At 36.0% G+C, this 24,141-nt stretch overlaps 5 protein-coding genes across 6 annotated transcripts; 1 reads left to right on the top strand and 4 right to left on the bottom strand.

Moving 5' to 3' along the window:
- Positions 1–1,123: 1,123 nt before the first annotated feature.
- LOC106130850 (chorion class CB protein PC404-like) lies at positions 1,124–2,187 on the bottom strand. Its single transcript, XM_013329784.2, has 2 exons — positions 2,076–2,187; positions 1,124–1,654 (listed from the first exon to the last, which is right to left on the bottom strand). The coding sequence occupies exons 1-2, from the start codon at positions 2,124–2,126 to the stop codon at positions 1,124–1,126; spliced, it is 582 nt and encodes a 193-aa protein (XP_013185238.2). The 5' UTR covers positions 2,127–2,187.
- Positions 2,188–4,305: 2,118 nt separating this feature from the next.
- Positions 4,306–9,487, top strand: LOC106130839 (putative uncharacterized protein DDB_G0286901). The gene is made up of 3 exons (XM_060952582.1): positions 4,306–4,356; positions 4,738–4,983; positions 8,774–9,487. The coding sequence occupies exons 1-3, from the start codon at positions 4,306–4,308 to the stop codon at positions 9,485–9,487; spliced, it is 1,011 nt and encodes a 336-aa protein (XP_060808565.1).
- Positions 9,488–11,831: 2,344 nt separating this feature from the next.
- On the bottom strand, positions 11,832–15,694 carry LOC106131272 (uncharacterized). Of its 2 annotated transcripts, none has more exons than XM_013330316.2 (4): positions 15,303–15,694; positions 14,177–14,400; positions 13,593–13,739; positions 11,832–12,233 (listed from the first exon to the last, which is right to left on the bottom strand). In XM_013330316.2, exons 1-3 carry the CDS (start codon positions 15,363–15,365, stop codon positions 13,604–13,606), a joined length of 423 nt encoding a protein of 140 aa, XP_013185770.2. In that variant the 5' UTR covers positions 15,366–15,694; the 3' UTR covers positions 11,832–12,233; positions 13,593–13,603. The 2 variants fall into 2 exon arrangements, with proteins under 2 accessions (XP_013185770.2, XP_013185761.2); XM_013330307.2 differs by having other exon boundaries at positions 13,597–13,739.
- Positions 15,695–17,024: 1,330 nt separating this feature from the next.
- LOC132903765 (uncharacterized) lies at positions 17,025–18,578 on the bottom strand. The gene is made up of 3 exons (XM_060952799.1): positions 18,537–18,578; positions 17,589–18,161; positions 17,025–17,199 (listed from the first exon to the last, which is right to left on the bottom strand). Exons 1-3 carry the CDS (start codon positions 18,576–18,578, stop codon positions 17,077–17,079), a joined length of 738 nt encoding a protein of 245 aa, XP_060808782.1. The 3' UTR covers positions 17,025–17,076.
- A 2,198-nt stretch (positions 18,579–20,776) lies between these two features.
- Positions 20,777–23,802, bottom strand: LOC106131094 (protein PF3D7_1417600). Its single transcript, XM_060952797.1, has 2 exons — positions 23,575–23,802; positions 20,777–22,886 (listed from the first exon to the last, which is right to left on the bottom strand). The coding sequence occupies exons 1-2, from the start codon at positions 23,611–23,613 to the stop codon at positions 21,630–21,632; spliced, it is 1,296 nt and encodes a 431-aa protein (XP_060808780.1). The 5' UTR covers positions 23,614–23,802; the 3' UTR covers positions 20,777–21,629.
- Between the last annotated feature and the right edge of the window lie 339 nt (positions 23,803–24,141).

Below are 24,141 nucleotides of genomic sequence, written 5' to 3'. Positions count from 1 at the left end.
CTATTCATTAGAATCTCAATTCTATCGTTAAGCCAAATAGTTGAACGTAGCCATTTAGTCTTTAGGCTCTGTCTACCCCGCATGGGATTTATTTTTTTGTATTTTATTGTAAATTATATTTATTACCTTCTCTTTTTAGCTTAATAGTAGGTATAGTCTACTATTGTTTATTGATGCCTTGCATTTATTTAACTTACATAAGTAATTAAAGGTATACTTTAGAACAGCGGATATTCCAAACACAAGTGCATTATGCACTTAAATGGAGTCTCCAGCCACTAATTTGTTACCCGGTTGTAAGTTACATACATATAATCACGTCTATATCCCATGCGGGGTAGACAGAGCCATCAGTCTTGTAAAGGCTGATAGTCCACGTTCAGCTATTTGGCTTTAAGATAGAATTGAGATTCAAATAGTGACAGCCTATCCCTTATTCGCCTTTAACGACATCCATGGGAAAGAGATGGAGTGATCCTATTCTTTTTTTTATTGGTGCCGGGAACCACACGGCACCAAGTAAGTTACTTAATAAATATTTTTTCATTTTCATTTTTCATTCAAGCCAGCAACTGTGTATCGCAGCAGGTGCATCGCAGCCGACTCACTCACTCACTCACAATGGCTCCCGTTACAATTAAGCCAAACAGCTGAACGTGAACTTTCAGTTTTTCAAGACTGTTGGCTCTGTCTACCCCGTTAGGAATATAGACGTGACTATATGTATGTCTTTAGCTCTACGGAACAGACAGGACTATTAGTAACAAGACTCGGTGACTAAGTTTAGCTGCATGGCTTAATGATAGGACTATAGCCAGGAAGATGTTAACATGGATTGTACTTCTTGACTCTTTCATTCCACTCCGATCAAAGAAATGGGTGTAAGAACGAAGTTTAAAAAATATGTCACCCTTCGTACCTATTATCTTGGCTTTAGAGCAACGAAAAATATCTGAACTATATGGTTAAGTATCAAGTGAAAAGTGTACTAAACTAATCAATGTCATTGGAGATAATTTTAATCCATCTGACAGCTAAACTTGTTCTCAATTTCAAATGAGTCACATTAAAAGTCAGATCTAATAATCAACAACTTTATTAATATAACATTATCAACGACAACTTACAACCTAAGTCCGCCAATGCCCCTCACTCCTCCATATCCCAAGCCGAGTCCATTAAGACTTGACCCATAATTCTCACTTGTAATACCAATACTCCCAGAACCACACCCACAGCTAGCTGCTCCAGCACCATCAGTATTCAATGCCCCTTCAAAGGCAACAGCGCTCAGAAACGGTAATTCCCCGCTCACAATCAACGAACCTTCTATAGCGTTATCAGATACAACAGTTAATCCAGTAGGTGATATAGGAGAGTAACTTGTGACAGGTAAAACTCCACCACCAGATATAGAAGCGAGGTTAACATAACCTGGACCAGTGGCTAAAGAGGCAAGTCCCACGTTGGCGAGATTAGCTGTAGCTAAATTTGCAGTTGCGACATTAGAAGCCAAGTTTGCTGTCGCAATGTTGCCTCCGAGGTTAGCATTACCAAGACTGTTGACTCCGTACCCGCTACCTCCGTTCACAACGACATTGTTCTCAACGTAGGAATTGCCAGAGTATGTTGGCAGGACTTGAGCCAGTGTTAGCTGAAAAGAAATAATGTTATAAGCATTGGAACGTTTTCATATCAAAATTTTACTTTCATTTGCCAATTGTTTCAGTTATAGTTATTTTTTTTTTAATATTAACTTATGACCGTGATATGTCATTTGAATCCTTTATGAGTTGCCAGTATTTAGTCAGAAGAAAATTCTACAAGTAATTTTAAAATCGCATTATCTTCTGTTGGTTTCAAAGTAATCGAAGTCATAATATTTTGAAAAGCTTTTAAATTTTTTTACGGTCGCCTCAACGGAATTTTTGATCTTAATATAAAGAGAGGGAGGAAAAAAGCAGTACTTGTTAATTTTTGTCTTTTAGTCGGTAATTGTAACATCCATATTTAGATGACATGATAACCTAACCTTGCCACTGTGGATTTGAAGTTTACCTTTTAAAATAACTTACCTGAATCAAAACAGCTTGAACAGCAACAACAAATGATATTTTAAGGGCCATTTTGTTATTTTTAACGTTTTGTAAGCAACTTGGAATAATTTTAAATGTAGGTATAATGACTTGGAATACAATAACTGCGGTTTATATATCAAAATTTAAATTGTTATCGTATATTTCAAATGCTTTAACTAATTGTTATCAAATATCACAATTGAATTTCTTAACGTATTGATTAAGTGTTACTTATCAAATAGGTTGCTATGTTAATCGACATTATATTCTATAGCGTAAAATTCTAATCTATCGCTCCCAATGATATGGAGTCAAGCCTTATAAGTCTACTCCAAGGACCCTAGACAAATTGCACGGGCATTTTCATTCATACATACATATCATCACGTCTATATCCCTTACGGGGTAGACAGAGCCAACAGTCTTGAAAAGACTGAAAGGCCACGTTCAGCTGTTTGGTTTTTGGATAGAATTGAGATTCAAATAGTGACAGGTTGTCAGCCCATCGCCTCAAAGGAGAATCCCAAGTTTATAAACCAATCCCTTAGTCGCCTTTTACGACATCCGTGGGGAAGAGTTGGAGTGGTCCTATTATTTTTTTCTTTTCGTGCCGGGAACCACACGGCAAACACATACATAGATATAATCACGTCTTTAGTTATCCCTTACGGTGTGGATAAAGTCATCTTGAAAAGACTGAAAGACCATATTCAGCTGTATGGCTTAATGATGAAATTGAGATTAAATAGGAACTGATTGCTAGCCCATTGCCTAAAAGAGGAATTCTAAGTGAATATTGTAAAATTTGATTATGTGAAGGGCATTTATATTTGAGATTCTCCTTTTAAATTTAAATACATACATATAATCACGTCTATATTTCTTGCGGGGTAGACAGAACCAACAGTCTTGAAAAGACTGATATGCCACGTTCAGCTGTTTGGCTTAATGATAGAATTGAGATACAAATAGTGACAGGTTGCTAGACCATCGCCTAAAAGAAGATTCCCAAGTTTATAAACCTGTATTAGTCGCCTTTTACGACATACAGGGGAATAAGATGGACTAGTCCTATTCTATTTTTTTATTAGTGCCGGGAACCACACGGCACTGAATAGTCAATCTTAAGAGCTTAGTTCGTAGCCTGTGCTTAGCCATAAATTACCTAATACCTTAAGTTTTTAAGTAGTATCTAAGTTTTTGTGTACAATGTACTAGACAATGAAGATCTGTTTTTTTACATACATACCTACATACATATCATCACGTCTATATCCCTTGCGGGGTAGACAAAGCCAACAGTCTTGAAAGGCTACGTTTAGCTGTTTGGCTTAATGATAAAATTGAGATTCAAATAGTGACACGTTGCTAGCCCATCGCCTAAAAGGAGAATCCCATGTTTACAAGCCAATCCCTTAGTCGCCTTTTACGACATCCGTGGGAAAGAGATGGAGTAGTCCTATTCTTTTTCTATTAGTGCCGGGAACCACACGGCACTAATATTGTTTTTTTTTTTTAATTAATTTATAGTCATATTCAAATCTCGTCTCGCCTTCGGTTCAAATCTCATGGCGGCGAAATACCAATGACACTTACATTATTATTTACATTAGTTTAGTTGCTAACCGATGCTTTTACGGCGAGGAAAACCCTCGTGAGGAAACTCATTAATACATCCTCTTCATATGACTTAACCGACTTAGAATTAACTTTATGTGCCGTGTGGTTCCCGGCACCAATACCATAAAGAATAGGACCACTCCATCTCTTTCCCATGGACGACGTAAAAGGCGACTAAGGGATAGGCTCACAAACTTGGGATTTTCATTTTTAGGCGATGGGCCAGCAACCTGTCATTATTTGAATCTCAATTCTATCATTTAGCCAAACAGCTGAACGTGGCCATTCAGTCTTTTCAAGACTGTTGGCTCTGTCTACCCCGCAAGGGATATGGACGTGACCATATGTATGTATGAATTAACTTTAACACACGGTTTTTGTCCCTAAAATAAATTGTAATTTTCTATAAATAAAAAATATCAGTAGTCTCGTAACATTACCTCATAATATTTATAATGTAATAATTATTTAACACTGACATAATTAATATTATAACATTGTTATTAACAAATATTAAAATATGCCTATATATATCAATGTTTTTCATGTTTAACCTACATTCCGACATACAAGTACTTCCTCTACTTACAAACAAAAAAAAAACATGATGGCTCCAAAAACAATTGTATCAGTCGCCATTGTTATAACTTTGTGTCAAGTAAGTGTGCTATATTTTTTATAAAACTCATTTGAAATACATGATCATCATCATCTTTTTGGTCATTATTTCTCTGGTTTGAATATGTGGAAAGTCATGAGAATTATCATCATGAGGAAATCTACACATTCAAGCAAATTGATCTTTAAACAAAGGTAAGGTTCTCCTGCAAAAGTTGCGGAGGTTAGATGGTCGCTTCATGTGAAAACGTGACTTATCCAGTCAAGTATTTTCGTCAAAGTCCAGAGAGCCCTGAACGTAAGACAGGACTAAGGAGAGAAAGAAAAGAGAAGGTGGAAAATGCTGAGAAACATACTCGTATATAAAGTGTTATTCTTCCTGCACTTGAGATCAAAAATATGTTTTTCTTTTTTGTTACAGTTGACTCTTGGTCAAGTAATACCAGCCTACATCGGAGGTAACTCGGTCGTAGAAAACAATGTAGTGGTCAACTCGGCCAGCGGTGGCTTGACCAGTGGTCTCGGCTTGACCGGAATTAACAACCTGAATAGCGGCATTGGCGTCATAAACAGTGGACTTGGCGTCGCCAACGGTGGTCTAGCTGTTGAGTTTGGCGGACCTGGCTATATCAACTTGGCGTCGATTTCTGGTGGCGGAGTTTTGCCTGTAACTAGTTATGGACCGATTTCACCGTCTGGGCTCACTGTCATGTCTAACAATGAGATTGAAGGAGTGTTGTTAGTTAGTGGAGAGGTGCCATTTTTGAGCGCTGTTGCTTTTGAGGGCTCCGTGGCTTCAGGCGGCTCTGGCGCGGCTAGCTGTGGTTGTGGCGATGGAAATATTGGTATAGTCAGTGAGAATGTCGGGTCAAGCTTGACTGGACTTGGCGGACTCGGCCGCGGAGGTGGACTTGGCCTTGGCAACAGAATTGGAGGGCTCCGTTTGTAAATAATTTTTATTTTGTTGAGTTGTTGTATCTTGTTGAATTTTGTGTACTTAATAAATATTATATTTTTATTTGACTATTTTATTAATATGTTCCCCATTTGTATGCATACAATTTTATGTCATAATTTAACATGACATACTTTTATTATTAACAATAATAGCTACTTACCCAAAATATGTATATTTATTCCGGAAACCACACGGCACATTCATAGGTTCTTCTTTTGGGAATATGTATTTATGTATAATGTGTATTGTTATCGAAGAAACCAGTAATAACTTCGGGTTTTATTCATATATTTAGTTTTGTATATTTCTAAGGTATCATTTTTTTGCATAACTTTTTTATCCAAATTTAATTAAGCATAACAAGTTATATACGTATTTTTTTCAATATAAAATTTTTAGACATACCTGTTTTTGGCATCCTTTTTTGTAATAAGCATAAATTATAGTTAAGAATAAAGATCAAAAGTCATAAAGAATTAATAATAACATTTATTCCTGATTTCCAAGCAAAATCTTAGCTTCAACATTATTTTATTATAATTTTTAACAATAAAGTGCTTTATTTTTATTTCATATTTTTAACAACACCTTGTAAATAGACAAGTTTAGAAGATAATTAAGTATTTCTTTTTGTTTAAAATTTTAAAAAAGGAAAGAAAAAAAAGATGATTACAATCAAAAATTTAATTTACAAATTGTACAGTCCCTGAATAGCATCAACATGAGGGAGTGTGCCCAGAAGGCTGGCAGCATTGCCAATTTGAATGGCAATGCTGCTTCTCTGAGCCAGATAATTTCCAGCATTCCGGCCACGAGATGCCTCAATAAGCTTTTTCGACAATTGTCGGAAAAGCTGATGGGCAGATGGGTCCCACGGTCCCAGAGTTTCTACCCCAAAAGGTTTTAATACATAAGTATTACCGATACCTACATATTTGCGCCTTTTGAGGTTTTCTACCTCTTTTGCAGCAGCTCTTTATTTATTAGTTGGCACCCGTATCAAATGATGCCGTGTGGTTCCCGGCACCATTAGAAAAAAGAAGAGTGCCACTCCAACTCTTCCTCATGGATGTCGTAGAAGGCGACTAAGGGATAGGCTTATAAACTTGGGATTCTTCTTTTAGGCGACAAGCTAGCAACCTGTCACTATTTGAATCTCAATTCTATCATTAAGCCGGCTGAACGTGGCCTGGTCTTTTAAGACTGTTGGCTCTGTCTACCCCGCAAGGGATATAGACGTGACCATATGTATGTATGTATATGTAAACACATGAGCTCTAAAAAAACCTTATTTATTAAATAGTACAGCTACCATCATCTCCTGGCGTTAGACTCGACAGCGTCCTCCCCTCTCTGGAGACGAGCTTTTTGGAGGGGCGCATTCGATCATGGTCCTTGAATGTGTAAGTTTGCAGAAGTTAACGCATTCTGCGTCATAAGAACACTTCTATGCCGCGATTTTTATACTAAAACGTGAAATCCAGATCAAAAATAAAAATAATTATGTATGTAACATAAATACATACATATAATCACGTCTATATCCCTTGCGGGGTAGACAGAGCCAACAGTCTTGAAAATACTGATAGGCCAAGTTCAGCTGTTTGGCTTACTGATAGAATTGAGATTTATATAAAGTGACAGGTTGTTAGCCCATCGCCTAAAAGTAGAATCTCAACTTTATAAACCTATCCCTTAGTTTTTACGACATCCATGGAAAATAGTTGGAGTGGTCCTATTCTTTTTCAATTGGTGCCGGGAACCACACGGCACACAAGTACTTATGTAACGGTAGCGATGTCTCAGACAAGACCGCCAAAAGGAAAATATTTTGCCTGGTTGAGTTTGGAACTATCTGGGTAACCGCGATCTTTAAAAGACTGTTGGCTTTGTCTACCCTGCAAGGGATACAGACGTGATCAATTAAATGTTAAATCTATGTCAAGTCGTGTAAATAATTACAAAATTAAAATCGCAACACATTTATCAGCTTTACATAAGTTAAGTATTTTTTTTGTAATAAATTACATCAAACATGTTTGGTTACTGTATTCATGATAATTACCTCGATAAAGTGGATAGCAAGTGGAAACATGTAGTCTCTGTCTACCCCTCCGGGAAAAAGGCGTGATTTTATGTATCCGTGTGGTTCCACTCCATCTCTTTCCCATGAATGTCGTAAAAGGCGACTAAGGGATAGGCTTACAAACTTGAGATTCTTTTTTAGGCGATGGGCTAGCAACCTGGCACTATTTGGATCTCAATTCCATCATTAAGCCGAGCAGCTGAACGTGGCCATTCAGTCTTTTCGGGACTGTTGGCTCTGTCTACCCCGTAAGGGATATGGACGTGACTTTATGTATGTATGTATGTATTTTACTAGATTTATTTACTAAATTTTGCTTTGCGGTGCTTCGTTCCCGTGAGAAATTCTAGACATCCTACGTGGCCCATGCCACTTTCAAAGGTCTATTCTGTCATACGAGTTCATGTCGTCAGTGTGTTTATTAAATATAATCTCCGTAAATTTTAATTATTTAGTGCTTAAAAAAATTACAGTCTCATGATTAATTAATTATAAAAATGATCCTTGTAAAAGCCTGGTTTCGGCTTATAAAAAAAAAGTCAATTAACGCAAACTTTGGAAGTATTTATCTACCTTAATTCGTGAAAATCAGTTAAATTTTTTTTTTGTGTTTGTTTTTGAGTTTATTCGTTATAAACATACAAAACAATTTCCTCCCTTTCTTTGGCGATAGGGAACATGTCACTAAGTATTTGTTGAATCTCAATTCTATCATTATTTTTTCTATCATTGTATACAGCTCAACAAAAAAATTTTTAGTGAAATTAAGTATGTAACTAACATAATTGTGTTTTGTAATGTTTAACTACACTACAACATATTATAAAATAAAATAGGAATGAAAAAGAAATATTTTTGGTCGAGAAAAATTGGTGACCACGATAAATTAATTATAAAGTATTGATAAATAATAACAAAATTTTATTTCATTAAAATGCAACAATAATTGTTTTACAAAACAATTGATAAGAGTTACAAACATTTTTATTATGTCAAAATTACTTAACTGCATTATCGTAAATCGAGTTATATAATTTGTTTAATCAATTTAAGTGGCATAATTTTTTTATGTATAAAAGTATAGTAAATTTTATAATTATATTAGTTTGTGTCTACAACAGCCAACATGAACTTCCATATAGGCGTTATCCTTTTGTTTTGCATTTTGAAGGTAAGAAATAAAACGGCTTTAGCATACCAATCAAATCTGACCAAGGTAGATTTATCATTTTCTTGGCGTGAGGACTACCTCATTCCTTTGTGGCCATAATTCTTGGATAAGTCAGGTTTTTACTTTAAGCGATTCTCATGTAACCTCCGCATTCTTTGCAGGGGAATCTGTACGTTCTTCTTATATATAATATATGTTTTGTAGCGTAATCAATTAATTGTTAATAATTGTATTATTTTCAGAACACCTTAGCCCAAGTCCCAGGGCCAGGATTTGGAAATGGTTTCGGTAACTTAGGACTCAACAATATAGCGGAGAATAGCATCTCTTCGGCCAATTTGGCAGGAAACATCCTTGGCAATAACTTACTTGGCAACAACTTGGCAAGCAACAGCTTAATTAACAACAACAACTTAATTGGCAACAACTTGGCCGCAGCCGGTTTGGCTAACAACAACTTAGTAGCGAACAACTTAAATGCAAACAACATAAACAATTTTGCGAACGCCGAAGCTTTAAGTAGCTTAGCTGCCAACACCTTGGCGGTAAACAACTTTGGTGGCAACAATCTTGGCAATAATTTACTGGCAAATAATTTGGCAAATAACAATTTAGCTGCCAATAGTTTAGGAGGTAATTTCGGCAATTTAGCTAGCAATAATTTCGGTCTAAACAATTTGGCAGGTTTGTCAAATAATAATTTAATAAACAATGTAAATGCCAATAATTACTTAGGGAATCTGGGTAATTTGAATATAGGTAATTTGGCGACTGGATCTGTGGCAGGCTACGGCGCTACTCAGTTAGGGGAGTTTGCCATTTCTGGCGAGTTGCCCGTTTCTGGCAAGACTGGCATTACTGGGGACATGCCAGTGATTGGCTACGTCACTTTTGAAGGGTACGTGCCAGCCGGTGGCATAGTCAGTGTTGCCAATTGTGATTGTATGAGTAGATAATTTATTTATTTTTGATGTTATTGTTTGAAATAAAATAAACATTTCTGTGTTTATTACTGACTTTTATTACTTTTCTTGGTTTTTTGAGACTGAAACGATTAAGGGAACCTAGTCCAACCTTGAATTAAAATCTGATGAACATGATATAAAGTTAGAGCTTAATGTAGGTTTAATAGAGATTTAACTTTCGTATTCAAAGTCTGTGTCTCCCTCTCCTCCAGGAAAGAGGCGTTATTATAAGTATGTATTGTATTTATTTTATTTAGTTAGCGAATTTTGATTCACGATAGTAAACACGTACTACGTCTACGATTCAGTACGTTGAATGTTAGAATTTTTTCATATATACCTTGTGAATGTAGTAATTACTTACTGATTTATGAGTTTCTATATAACTCACAAAAGAATTAAATGGTCTATGACCGCAGTGGTAACCATGATCCAAACTGAGTTGGGTTTCTATGCGGTGCTCAGACGGGAGTAATTTCATGAAAAAAAAAAACGTAACTTACTTGAGACCATGGTTACCGGCCCATTTATTACAAGAACATTATATTGCCCTATATGACGTTCATTTAGTATTACTTCGTTTTTTTTTCTTCGTGTAAAAAGGAACTGTCATCAAAATGGGGCATATAAAACTGTCTTCTCTCACGTTAGTGCTGTTAAAACAATTTGAGACTCGTATAACATTAGTTTTCAAGAATTAAATTTAAATTCAAACTTTTTATTAATTATTATAGGATGCTTCATATCGCTTAATAATTGTCAAATCTTTTGGTTTCACAACATTGGTTGACGTCAAATAAATTCCTTAAAACTAAGTTTACTGCCACTTCCAACGCGTCAGTGCAGAAGAAGCGGTAACAAACTGCACTGCAGCATTTTCTTTTTATTTTCGCGATACAACGTTAGAGGAACATCGTTTATTACAGATATTCACCGTCAGAGCTATCTTCGCTTTACCAAAAGCTATTTAGGAGGTGGAGAAAAGTATTAGGGCAGATTTTGAAGAAGCCCAATCGCTAACAGAGCAAAAATTTTAATCCAGCGCAAACCAGTAAAGGAACTCGCTGTCAAATAAAATAGAAACGAAAAAGGCGTGTACAAAAAATGTAATGATACTTCAATTGGCAAAAGGAAAAGACTGAAGTACCACTGAAACGTGTATGTATGTATAAAGGCCGCTCTGCACATAACACTATTGGCACGTGCCGTGCAGTATCTGACAGAGTCAATAAACAATGATATTGTAGTAAACATTTTGTATTATGTTACCCATACTCGTCAGTAGAAATGATGTCGGCCGGCACTGTCAATGACGAGTATGGATAGCTATATACAATATCTTATTCCTCCTGGCTTTAGTCCTAGTTGCATCTACACCATAATCTGCCTTCAATTCTTAATTCGTGAGAGATTATCGTGTGATATATTACGGCAATGCCATGTGGTTCCCGGCACCAATACAAAAAAGAATAGGACCACTCCATCTCTTTCCCATGGATGTCGTAAAAGGCGACTAAGGGATAGGCTTACCAACTTGGGATTCTTTTTTAGGCGATGGGCTAGCAACCTGTCACTATTTAAAACTCAATTCTATCATTTAGCCAAATAGCTGAACGTGGCCAGTCAGACTTTGCAAGACTGTTGGCTCTGTCTACCCCGCAAGGGATATAGACGTGACCATATGTATGTATGTTATCGTGTGATTCCTGTTTCACTACAACTTCTCGTGTCGTATCGTGTTAAGACAATGACGAAACGCGCACTAGTTCACCTGATATATAGTACAAGCGTCAAATGCTTATTACCCACTTTGGGATCCTGATTATCTACGGGATCTTGGGCTGTATTTCAAAGAAGCAACTGAGGCAAGCGTGAGGAGGATTAAGATTTTCGAAATTATTGTGGTGAACATATAAAATCTCTGCTTATTCTTCCTAAGATTTATCGATCAAAGATTATATCCTAAACCTAATTGTTTTAATATTAACCGATTTAAAGCCGTGCCTTTTGTAATTCTGACATTTAACCTGTCAAGAAACTTGCCCTAGTCAGGAACTGAATGTCGAAGTCATGTAGATATAATGGCTGCCAACTTTCTCATTCCTACATTATAATTATAGGCACTCAGTATCAGACGTAACCAAGCAAAATGAATACGTTTCACACCAAAACCTAGATTACGATAAAAAATAATAAAACCAACAAAATAATTTAAAACAATTTATTAAACTAAATTTATAAATACATCAATAAATTAATATCTGTGATAACATCACCACACAACCGACGCCGTGCCATCATTTGGCAAAACTCCATTAATGGCAACATTGGCTGAAATTGGATATTGCCCGTTCACATTAATGTTGCCAGCCACTTGTAGCGCATCCGCCAATATTTGCACGCCACAGTTCTGGCGTGCCAGTGCCTGTGCCAAAACTGGATTATTGACTGGCATAAATTTGCCAGTATTTAAATTAAACCCGTTTGCCAAATTAATGTTGCCTAAATTTGCTTCCACTAAATTTGGATTGGCATTTAGATTATTAGCTACAACATTTCTTTTACCTAAATTTTGATTAAATAAATTATTGTTGTTTGTGTTCATTAAATTGTTATTAAATGGTCGGTTATTGGCGGGAATTAAATTTCTCGTATGACCAATATTTGAAATTGTATTTCTTGCTTGCAGCGGGGTGGTCAGAGGTCTAGACAGACTGAATGGTTGAGCAGATGTGTGCTGAAACAGAAATATAGTCATTATAGTTTATCTATTAAGGTAGATAACTACTTATACTATTTGCCGGCCTCTGTGGCGCAGCGGTAATACGCTTGTCTGTGACACCGGAGGTCCCGGGTTCGAATCCCGGCCAGGATGTTTATCTATATTAAGTATTTATTATATTATAGTATCGTTGAGTTAGTATCTCGTAACACAAGTCTCAAAGAACTTACTTCGAGGCTAACTCAATCAGTGTAATTTGTCCCGTATATATTTATTTATTTATTTGCAGCAGTACTTTTAAGCACTATAATTGGACATAGAAGTCAGTTACAATTTTTCACCGGCAAACCGCTGAAAACACGAAAATTTAAGCATTTTTTCCTTTACCCAACAGTTTGGATAATGTGTTGATATGTCAGTCAGTTCCTTACATACATATAGCAACTCTATATCCCTTGCGGGGTAGACAGAGCCAACAGTCTTGTAAATACTGATAAGCCACGTTCAGCTTTATGGCTTGATGATAGAGTTGAGATTTTGCTAATTTCGACAGAGATTGATTGAGACAGGTTGCTAGCCCATCGCCTAAAAGAAGAATCTCAAGTTAGGTCGATCATTTACTTAATTCTTATAAATATTTAGATAAATAAATTCTAACTCACCTGTAATATATAACAGAGACACAATATTAATGAGAACATTTCAAAGAACTATTAAAAATAATCATTAAAATACGTACACATTTTCTTATATATATCTAGTCATTTTATCTGTACAAAATCAATATGTGGAAATGTCTGTACGTGCGTTTTTTTGATTAAGATAATAATAATTAGTTAATTAATAGTAGTTTTTTTTATTTATATTATGTAATTGCGTTATTAATCGTCGTGTTGATGGCGTAGTGGTTAAAGACAACGCGGGTTCGAATCCTATCGGAACCGTTTAAGGTGCCACAACACGTGTGTATTATCACGTCTTATCGCTTGCGGGGTAGATATGGCCAAAAGTTTTGAAAAGACTGATAGGCCACGTACAGCTGTTTGGCTCAATGATAGAATTGAGAGTGACAGGTCGCTAGGCCATCCCTTAATCGCCTTTTACTAAATCCCTGGGAAAGAGATGGAGTGGACCTATTCTTCTTTCTATTCGTATAAATATATAATTAAAATATATTTGTAATTAAATATACATAACATAACACGTCGTAGTCGTAGTGATGGCTCTGTCTACCCCGCATAGATGTAAGTCTATGCGGGGTAGACAGAGCCATCACTCATCAAAAGACTGAAAGGTTTGTATATATAAAAAGCGAAACAGCGATAGTTCCGCTAACTTAAAAACTTATTAAAAAGATTTTACTTAAATACCTACACACCAATTTTTTATTGATTTCCAAGTAGTGCTAATAATTTTCTTAGTTCAATCAAACTCATTTTGCTTAGCAATTCCTCCAGGTAACGAAATTCTGGGTTTTGAATGCCGTTAGTGTTAATATTCCTGTTCTTGTAGTCTAGATATCTGTGAAAAAAAATTAAGAATTAAAATAAAGTGCCGTGTGGTTCCCGGTACTAATAGAAACAAGTATAGGACCACTTCATCTCTTTCTTCTGGATGTTGTAAAATGAAACAAAGGGATAGGCTTGTAAACTTAAAATTCTTCTTTTAGGCGATTGGCTAGCAACCTGTCACTATTTGAATTGAAATTCTATCATTAAGCCAAACAGCTGAACGTGGCCTTCCAGTCTTTTCAAGACTGTTGGCTCTGTCTACCCCGCAAGGGACATAGACGTGATGATATGTATGTATGTAGTAAAATGAGACAAAGGGTTATAAACTTGAATTCTACCATTAATTTCAGTTGGCTCTGTCTACCCCACAAGGTATATAGACGTGACCATATATATGTATCTATGTATGTACTGATTAAATTGAAATTAAAAAAAAAAACTACATACCGTTTCACCACTTCGTAATATTGTCTCATGATTTCGTTGTATATGACCATGGTCTGGTAGCCGGGGCCGCTCTGACCTTGGCCCAATCCCTGCCCTAAACCCCCAAGTCCATGACCCAAACTTTGCGCCAGACTCTGACCAAGACCTTGTCCAATGACAGAAGACAATGGTCCATTTCTCAGTTGGTTCTCAGCTGTTTGCAACGCCTTTTGTATTGGCCCTTCCTGTAACGTAATTCAATTGAACAACGGTTCACAGAAAACAGTAATAAGGGAGTAAAATAACAAAAAAAAAAACACCAAAAAAAAGAAATCCCATCCAAAAAAAGTAGAAACAAAAATTCGTGGACGTCACAAAAACCATGAAAGATAGTAAAAACATGTACCGATGACTGTTACATACATACATATGTTCACGTCTATATCCCTTGCGGGGTAGACAGAGCCAACAGTCTTGAAAGGACTGAATGGCCACGTTCAGCTATTTGGCTTAATGATAGAATTGAGATTCAAATAGTGACAGGTTGCTAACCCATCGCCTAAAAAAGAATCCCAAGTTTGTAAGCCAATCCCTTAGTCACCTTTTACGACATCCATGGGAAAGGGAGGGAGTGGTCCTAATCTTTTTTGTATTGGTGCCGGGAACCACACGGCACCGATGACTGTTTTCGGAGTGAAGCGAAGAACAGTGAGGGAATCTTGCGGAGGTCAGATGGGAGTCGCTTCGTGTAAAAACTTGACTTACCCAATCTACAGGGACTGAAGCCTTCCTTCTATCACTATTAGCTCTATACATACATACATACATATAATTATGTCTATATCCCTTGCGGGGTGGACAGAGCTAACAGTCTTGTAAAGACTGATAGGCCACATTCAGCTGTTTGGCTTTATGATGGAATTGAGGTTCAAATAGTGACGGGTTGCTAGCCCGTCGCCTAAAAGAAGAATCCCAAGTTTATAAGCCTACCCCTTAGTCGCTTTTTACGACATCCATGGGAGAGTGATGGAGTAGACCTATTCTTTTTCCTATTGGTGCCGGGAACCACACGGCACAGCTCTGTCTATCCCGCAAGGGATATAGACGTGATATAATGTAAGATTAAATAAATAAAAATATGACGTACCAACGCAATAGCTTCACAGAACAACACAAATAATAACATGCAAATCTTTTTATTAGTGGACATGATAACTATGTCGCAATAACGAGTGGTTTGCAAAACAAAGGATTGTTTTCTTATATATATATATATACATACATTGTTAAGCAGGTGTCTTCTTTATCTCAAAATGTACTGACGTGTGTGTCCGTTCGTGCTTATCGCTTGAACTTCTTAAATGACGAGTATTCCGTGTCGATAGCAGAGTTATAAGTCTAAGGTATTAATTGTCACTGCAGTTTTGTAAAGTAGTTTGTACATTTTGATTTCAATTCAATGGTTCTGTACCTACATATAAACTTGTAACTCATTAACTATCAAATTCAATTTTTTTTGCTTTTCATTATTAAAGGATAGTGCCGGCACCAAATAGAAAAAAGAATAGGACCACTCCATCACTCTCCCATGGATGTCGTAAAAGGCGACTAAGGGGTAGGCTTATAAACCTGGGATTCTTCTTTTACGCGATGGGCTAGCAACCTATCACTATTTGAATCTCAATTCTATCTTAAAGCCAAATAGCTGAACTGAGATACCCATTTATTTTACTTTTTAACGTTCGCGGACAGTACTTGTCTGGGAATATAGACGCAGGTAGTTCTTCCCCACCTCAGCCACTCGAATCAAAAAGGAACTATCGAAGCGTTTAGTTCAACTATATGTTATTTCAAGGACTGAAATTTCCGTCTCGTAGTCCGATACGGTAATGCTGCAGGTTCTATTAGTTCAAAGAGTGCTCTTGCGCACTATCCAAAATGGATTTGTAGAGGGATCGTTGATTCGGGCTCCAAAGGTTCGACTGGCAGAGAATGCCTTGTGGCATTAAGTCCACCTGCTGTACATTTTGTGTGTGCTTAAAGTCATTTTGTGTGTGCATAAAGTCACAATTGTACGTAAGTATTTATAAGCAGTAACTGTAATTCAACTGATGTACTTTATACTTGAGATTCTTCTTTTAGGCGATGGGCTAGTGACCTATCACTATTTGAATCTCAATTCTATCTTAAAGCCAAATAGCTGAACGTGGCCTATCAGTCTTTACAAGACTGTTGGCTCTGTCTACCCCGCAAGGGATATAGACGTGATTTTATGTATGTATATACTTTAAGATATGCAATAGAGATTTTGAATTTGAAAAAAAACTTGGGGCGAAAATAATTCTTTTGTATGCATGTTTCTTTTTCTTCCTCCTGGCTTTAGTCCCGGTTGCATCCTCACCACTCTAGAGAGGAGCCCGGGGCGCGCCTTTGACCATGGAACCTAAATTGGCTCATTTATTTGTATGTACGTTTGTAACGCGATAAATTTTTAACTGTTCGTCTGATTTTCATGAAATTTTAAATATGTGTAGGATCTGTAAATAGATTTCAACATCATAGAGCACCAAAATCGGTTAAGTATTATATTATTTTGAGATATTATTACTTTCGTAATAAGGGGCGTGATTTTATGTATGTATGTATTAATTTCGTATAAATTTGAAGTGTTCGCGATGTTTGATGAAGACTTAATCTTTGCGTGACTGTTAGCTACCCCGTAAGGTATAAAGACGTCATTGAAATGTATGTATGTACACATATATGTTACTTATAATCTCGGAAATAACTATAAGACAATTTTGCTTTTGATTATATTTATTATTCACTGTAAGACTTAGAATAACATATCATCATATTTCTTTATCAACATTATGTTACCCTTTACATAAAATGATATGTCATTCTTTACATTATTGTCCTCAATTTTTTAATTCTTCCCGTCTATGGTCTACAAAAATATTACGTTTAAACTCTTCAATTCTACGAATTTTGTGCAAAATTTGTGACTTCTTTGGTGTCCTCTCGACAATTTGGTATTTAATCTGAAACAAAATAATGAAAAAATTAAAACAAAATTGTTTTACAGATGACATAATCTTATGTGATGATGTCATTAGCGTGCCTACTGGTAAAGGTACATACACTAGCGACCCGCCCCGGCTTTGCACGGGTAGCATTTAAATAAACCTTCCTCAGAAAACCTTCTTTCAAACAATTATAAAATCAATCCACAATAGGCTTATAAACTTGAGATTCTTCGATTTGGCGATGGGCTAGCAACCTGTCACTTTTAAGCTCTTAACTCTATCATTAAGCCACACAGCTAAACGTGGCCTATCAGTCTTTTAAAAACTTTTGACTCTGTGTACCCCGCAAGGGATATAGACCTGATAAAATGTATGATTATAAGCATTCTTTTTTGTTAATTTACCTCTTGAAAAGCATCTATAGAAATTCCACCATCACCAACTTCTTCAGATGGTGTTACCTTATCTACACCCGATAAATTACCATCATCTACAATTTCCGAATCTGGCAACACATCTAGTGACCTTGGTTTGACATTCACCACAGGTAACGCAGCCACTATTGGCAGAATTGTCAAAATTGGCAAAGCGGTCATCTTAGGCAATTCGTATTTCAAAACTGGCTGGTAAGTTTTTAAATTTTGAACTACTATATCATCGGGCAATTTGTATTTAGTAACTGGCTGGTGATTTTTCAAATCTGGAGTGGTTTCGTCTTTTGAAATAATTCCATCAATTTCTAGTTCAATTTTTTGTGTTACAGTCTGTTCTATTATAGCTTTTTCGGATAATGATAAAGCTATATCAGGTTCAGCTATTTCTTCAGCTACAATCTGCGCTTTTTCTGGTAAAGCTACAAATATAGGTTTGTTTCTTGCTGGTATTTTTTGAGGAATATTTTTGATTTGTTTTCGTTCTTGTCGTGGTGATTTGAAGTATCTCTTCGGAATTCTGTAGTAGCTCGCTCCTGTTAATTCCTGTGAAGTAATAATTAAAACAGAATATGATGAAAAATGAACTATTTCGAATATACATACATAATGTATCTTATATATAAAATTCTCGTGTCACAATGTTCGTTCCCGTACTCCTCTGAAACGGTTTGATCGATTCTCATGAAATTTTGTGAGCATATTGAATAGATCTTAGAATCGGCCAACATTAATTTTTCATACCCCTTAGTGATAAGGGTTGTCCACCCTCGTTAAATTAGTTTCGAACTTACTTCGAGGCTAAATCTATCTGTGTAATTTGTCCCGTATATATCTATCAATTTACTTCCAAAATCATATTTATCTACATGTACAAACTATAAAACCCCTCTTTCAGGTTGTGGGTTAAAAACTACTTACTTGCAAACACAAGAAAACCACGATAACGTAAATACTATTCATAATTGTATTAACAATTGACTGATACAGTAACATTGTATGTTGTTTTATACCACATTTTATCGAAAACCTTTTGTTCATAGTATTTAGTGCCATGCACGTCATTAGCTGATTGTAAATATGCACGTGTTCTTGACTGCCTAGTTACATACATACATGCATATGGTCACGTCTATATCCCTTGCGGGGTAGATAGAGCCTGTTGGGGTAGCAGTCTTGAAAAGACTGAATGGCCACGTTCAGCTATTTGGCTTAACGATAGAATTGAGATTCAACTAGTGACAGGTTGCCAGCCCATCGCCTAAAAAGAATCCTAAGTTTGTAAGCCAATCCCTTAGTCGCCTTTTACGACATCCATGGGAAAGAGATGGAGTGGTCCTATTCTTTTTTGTATAAGTGCCTAGTATCTGCCTAGTTAAATTGTTAAAATATACCAACATACATATGTACACACATATAATCACGTCTATATCCCTCGCGGGGTAGACAGAGCCAACAGTCTTGAAAAGACTGAAAGGCCACGTTCAGCTGTTTAGCTTAATGATCCAAAAGTGACAGGTCTCTAGCCCATAGCCTTAAAGAAGAATTCCAAGTTATTAAACCGATCCCTTAGTCGCCTTTTACGACATCCATGGGAAAGAGATGGAGTGGCCCTATTTCTTTTTTCTATTGGTGCCGGGAACCACACGGCACCAATATACATACTTACATAAAATCTCGTCTGTTTCCCAGAGGGGTAAGCAGAGACTACAACTTTCATTATAATATGAATAATGGGACTTTTGAATGTGGATGAAGCGAAAGCTGTGTGCAGGGATCATTGCAAGTGAAAAGATACAGTGATTTTATTTACTTATTTATTTTATTTATTTACTAATTTACATACACAGAAAACACAACTAACAAAATTACATAGGTTCTGCTAACTTCTAAAGAACGTTCTACAAACTGTCTTCATTGTCATCTTTATGTATGTTACACATACTATGAAAGGCTGTTAGCACGTTTAATAGTATCTTTAAAACTATATTCCGAACACATGCGATAATCTCGAGTATATATTGTAAAACACATACACAATAAACATACAAACATACATTGAAAATAAGAAATATGTCAGTCAACATTTTGAAGCCAATCGTTTTGATTTTCATCGTGGCTATAACTGTAAGTATTTATTTAAAAGTTCTTAAGCCGATACTAAAGAATAGGACCAATCTATCTCTTTCTCATGGACATCGTAAAAGGCGACTAAGGGATAGAATAATAAAGTTGGGATACTTCTTGTAATTAAACTTCTTGCAATGCGCTAGCAACCTGTCACTATTTGAATCTTAATTCTATCATTAAGCCAAACAGCTGAACGTGGCCTGTCAGTCTTTACATGGCTGTTGGCTCTGTCTACTCTGCAAGGGATATAGGGATATTGTACGTATGTATGTATGTAAAAATACAGCAGATTTCACAAATAAGAGCATATATACAACCTCCGATTCGTCTGTCGCGCGGTTCCCCAGGCGTCACACCAGCCTGGCGGAAGATCTTCCCTTTGGTGGCGGTCGAGCCGAATCATCGCTCCCGCTACAAGTCATTGGTACATTGTTGTTGAGTCATTGAACCTGTGCCTCCCAGCCCATCACGCTATTTATTCGGCTACTTTATTGAATATATATCTTTTTTGTAATAGTGCCGTGTGGTTCCCGGCACCATTACAAAAAAGAATAGGACCACTCCATCTCTTTCCCATGTATGTCGTACAAGGCAACTAAGGGATAGGCTTATAAACTTGGGATTCCTCTTTTAGGCGATGGGCTAGCAACCTGTCACTATTTGAATCTCAATTCTATCATTAAGCCAAATAGCTGAACGTGGCCATTAAATCTTTTCAAGACTGTTGGCTCTGTCTATCCCGCAAAGGATATAGACGTGACCATATGTATGTATGTATGTATGTATGTATGTACATTATCGAATCGACCACCCACACTAAAGCTCCCCAAAAATTTTTTCCCAGATGGCGTCCTGTCAGCCATTGCCAGAGACCAATCTGGGTGATATAGCCAAGCGGATTGGCGTGCCAGGCACAGAACAGCTGCCAACAGTGCCAGTGGATCCACGACTCTTGTTGGAGCTGTTTGGCTGGTTCTCTTCACTGGGAGGACTCATTTCTTGATTGTTGTTAAAGAAATAAAATAATAGAGGATAGATATTACTAAATATAAAAATCGGGAAATGTTTATAGTGCTAAGATTAAAATAAAAGATATCCTACTAATATTATAAATGCGAAAGTTTTTGAGTATGTCAGGATTTCAGTACGGATGTTTGTTACTATTTCACGAAAAAACTACTGAACCGATTACGATGAAATTTGGTGTGTGAGTAGCTGAAGAACCAAAATAACACATAGGCTACTTTTTATCCCAGAGTTCCCGCGGGATTGATTCCAAACAGGGTTTCCATGCGGACGAAGTCACGGGCATATTTTTTTTGGATTATATTGTTTTCATATTACTTACTACCTTTGTTATGCGCACAGTTTCAATAAATAAAACACATTAGTTAACTTAATTTTCTTGCTGGCCATCATGTCATAATAATCAGTGAATTTTAAAGTAGCAAGGGATAAATGACATGAAGACAGAAATGAAACTGCAAATAAACAAAAATATAAAACATTTATTCTTTCCAACAACGTATCAAACGTAATAACAAATTATATTTATATTATAATATAATTTTAAAAAGGTAATGTCATGTCCAAAATGTCCATATTTTTCGAACCTTTATTCTTTATTAATTAAGGACGTCCGGGCAAAGGGTCTGCTCAAAAGTACCCGAAACCGAGGAGCTTGCATGAAGAGAGTTTTGAATGTGAATGAAGTCAAGGAAATATGCAGAGATCATGGCAAGTGGAAAGATGTAGTCTCTGCCTACCCCTCCGGGAAAGAGGCGTGATTTTATGTATGTATGTTTATTCTGCTGCTAAGCAATCATATTTGTTGTAAATACTGTTTTCATTGTATTTTCTTAGTGCATTTTACAATACCTGCTACTAAAGTGGCTTCAAATTTACAATACTTTCTGTCAAGCCAATCACTGGCAACCCGTTGAACAATGGCGTTTTCCCAAGTTGGCTAAGTTGCATGCCACTCAACGATACGACTGGCGTAGTTGGCAAAGAATTGGCAACATTGTCGTCTAATAAAAACATGGCGTTCGCTTTGCATCCACAGTCATTACCAAAACTTACACTATTTGGATTTTGAAGCAGATTTTGATTTGGTTGGATCAAAGATGTTGGTAATGTTTGGCCAATGTTTGTCATCAAATTGTTTGGAGCATTGAAATTGTATAAATTATTTACTGGCAAGCCATTCATTTGAGCGTTGTTGGTTATTGGCATATTGGCCAACTGTAAATTATTTGTTTGTAAATTATTTACATTTGCTACTGAATTGGGATTTGTATTTGCTAAATTATAATTTATTGGATAATTGTTAGGCAAGTTAAAATTTACAGGCACGTTGCCAATTTGTAAATTGTTAGCAGGATTCGCTTGGAGATAATTCGCTGATATTAAATTATTGGCGTATGGTAAATTATTTGTTTGAGCATTACTATATAACTGAGCATTATTTAACAATGACACTTGGTTATTATTAGGAATTCGTACATTAGTATTTGCCAAATTGTTAAGTACTAAATTATTTAATCCTGGTATGTTTGAAAACCCTATATTGTATGACTGTGGCATATTAGCTGAAGCGTAATTGTTTAGTAAAAGATTAAGATTATTTGGTAAATTATTATTAAGTGGTAAATTAGGAACAGGTAAATTGTTTATTTGATAATTATTGCCTATCGGAAAATTCCCGATGGGTAAATTACTCAGCTGTATATTGTTTGGTAAATTATTGAGTGCATAATTATTTTGCAAAGGAACGTTTTGTACGAAATTTCCATAATTTGCTATCGGATAATTTTGTTGTTGAAAATTCGCCAGTCTGTTCGGTACAGGCAAGTTCGGTAATCTATTTGCAATTTGTAAATTATTTTGAACATTGTTTGAATATACATTGGGTAAATTGATTGGTATATTCGTTGGCAAATTATTTGCCAAATTCACTGGCATATTTGGCGAAACATTTGGCAATTGGTTTATAGGTAGATTACCAACTTGTAAACGATTCATTCCATTATTTATCTGAACTCCATTGTTTCGCTGTGATGCAAGAAAATTGTTTCCTGGTGAGTTTTGTGTGAAGCTATATCCATTTGGAAGAGTTGGGTTGAATTGGGCGAGTAATGCCTGAAAGGAAAATGATCAGATTAATCACATATCTGTCCGTCGTCTGACAACACTATGATCATATGGTCCACGGTTGCATCTTTAGGTACTCGTAAATAAATACTCGTATATACGGGACAAATTACACTGATTGAGCGCTAAGAGCGTATGAATCAGGCATAATATCTGGTAGAGACTTAAGTTACATGTTTCTAAAAATTCCATTAAAACTGAAAGTTATTGGAATGATAATTTAACATAATTTAAACAGGTGAACGTGGCCAATCAGTCTTTTCAAGACTGTTGGCTCTGTCTAACCCGCAAGGGATATAGACGTGATTATATGTTAGTATGTATGTTTAAGTATGATAAATTAACGCGGGTGAACGCAAAGCTAGTTAAAATAATAAATAATAATAAATAAATATATACAGAACAACTACACAGATTGAGTTAGCCCCGAAGGAAGTTCGAGACTAGTGTTACGAGAGACTAACTCAACGATACTATATTTTATAACAAATACTTATATAGATAAACATCCAAGACCAAGGCCAATCAGTAAAAGTTATTTTTTCATCGTGCCCTGGCCGAGATTCGAACCTGGGACCTCCGGTGTCACAGACAAGCGTACTACCGCTGCGCCACAGAGTTTCAAACCCGGAATTTACTATCTAACCTAGGGTTTTGATGTTGAAAATGAACTTACCTGTACACAGGCTATAGTTATAATCCATAATTCTTTCATATTTTATTTTAAATAACAAACGTAATTTTCAAAAAAACTGAGTAAAATATATAAACACGAGTGTAACCATTTGAAAAACTGTAATTATAATAAAACACAAATTGAGATACAAATATTTTTATTACATTTTTTTATCTGACAGAACGTCTCTTATCTCGATTCTATGAGAAAATGTGATAACAAGATCATTTTAATCATAACGCGCATCTGATTTTATATATTTCGAAAGTTTATTGATAAAGAGTAAGATAATTTAAAAAATAATTTTATATGTAAGAGAAAATTAATCAAGTCGAAGATTTTGATGGTTTAACTTGGGATTCCTCTTCTAGGCTAGCAACCTGTCACTGTTTGAATCTCAATTACATCAATTAACTATGCAATAATGATATTTACCCGTAATAAAATTTATGCCGTGTGTTTCCCGGCACCAATAGAAAAAAGAATAGGACTACTCCATATCATTCCCGTGGATGTCGTAAAAGGCGACTAAGGGATACGCTTATAATCTTGGGATTCTTCTTTTAG

Source organism: Amyelois transitella, chromosome 29 (genome assembly GCF_032362555.1).
Source record: "Amyelois transitella isolate CPQ chromosome 29, ilAmyTran1.1, whole genome shotgun sequence".
Classification (NCBI taxonomy): domain Eukaryota; kingdom Metazoa; phylum Arthropoda; class Insecta; order Lepidoptera; family Pyralidae; genus Amyelois; species Amyelois transitella.
This window is presented reverse-complemented; position numbering and strand designations above follow the sequence as displayed.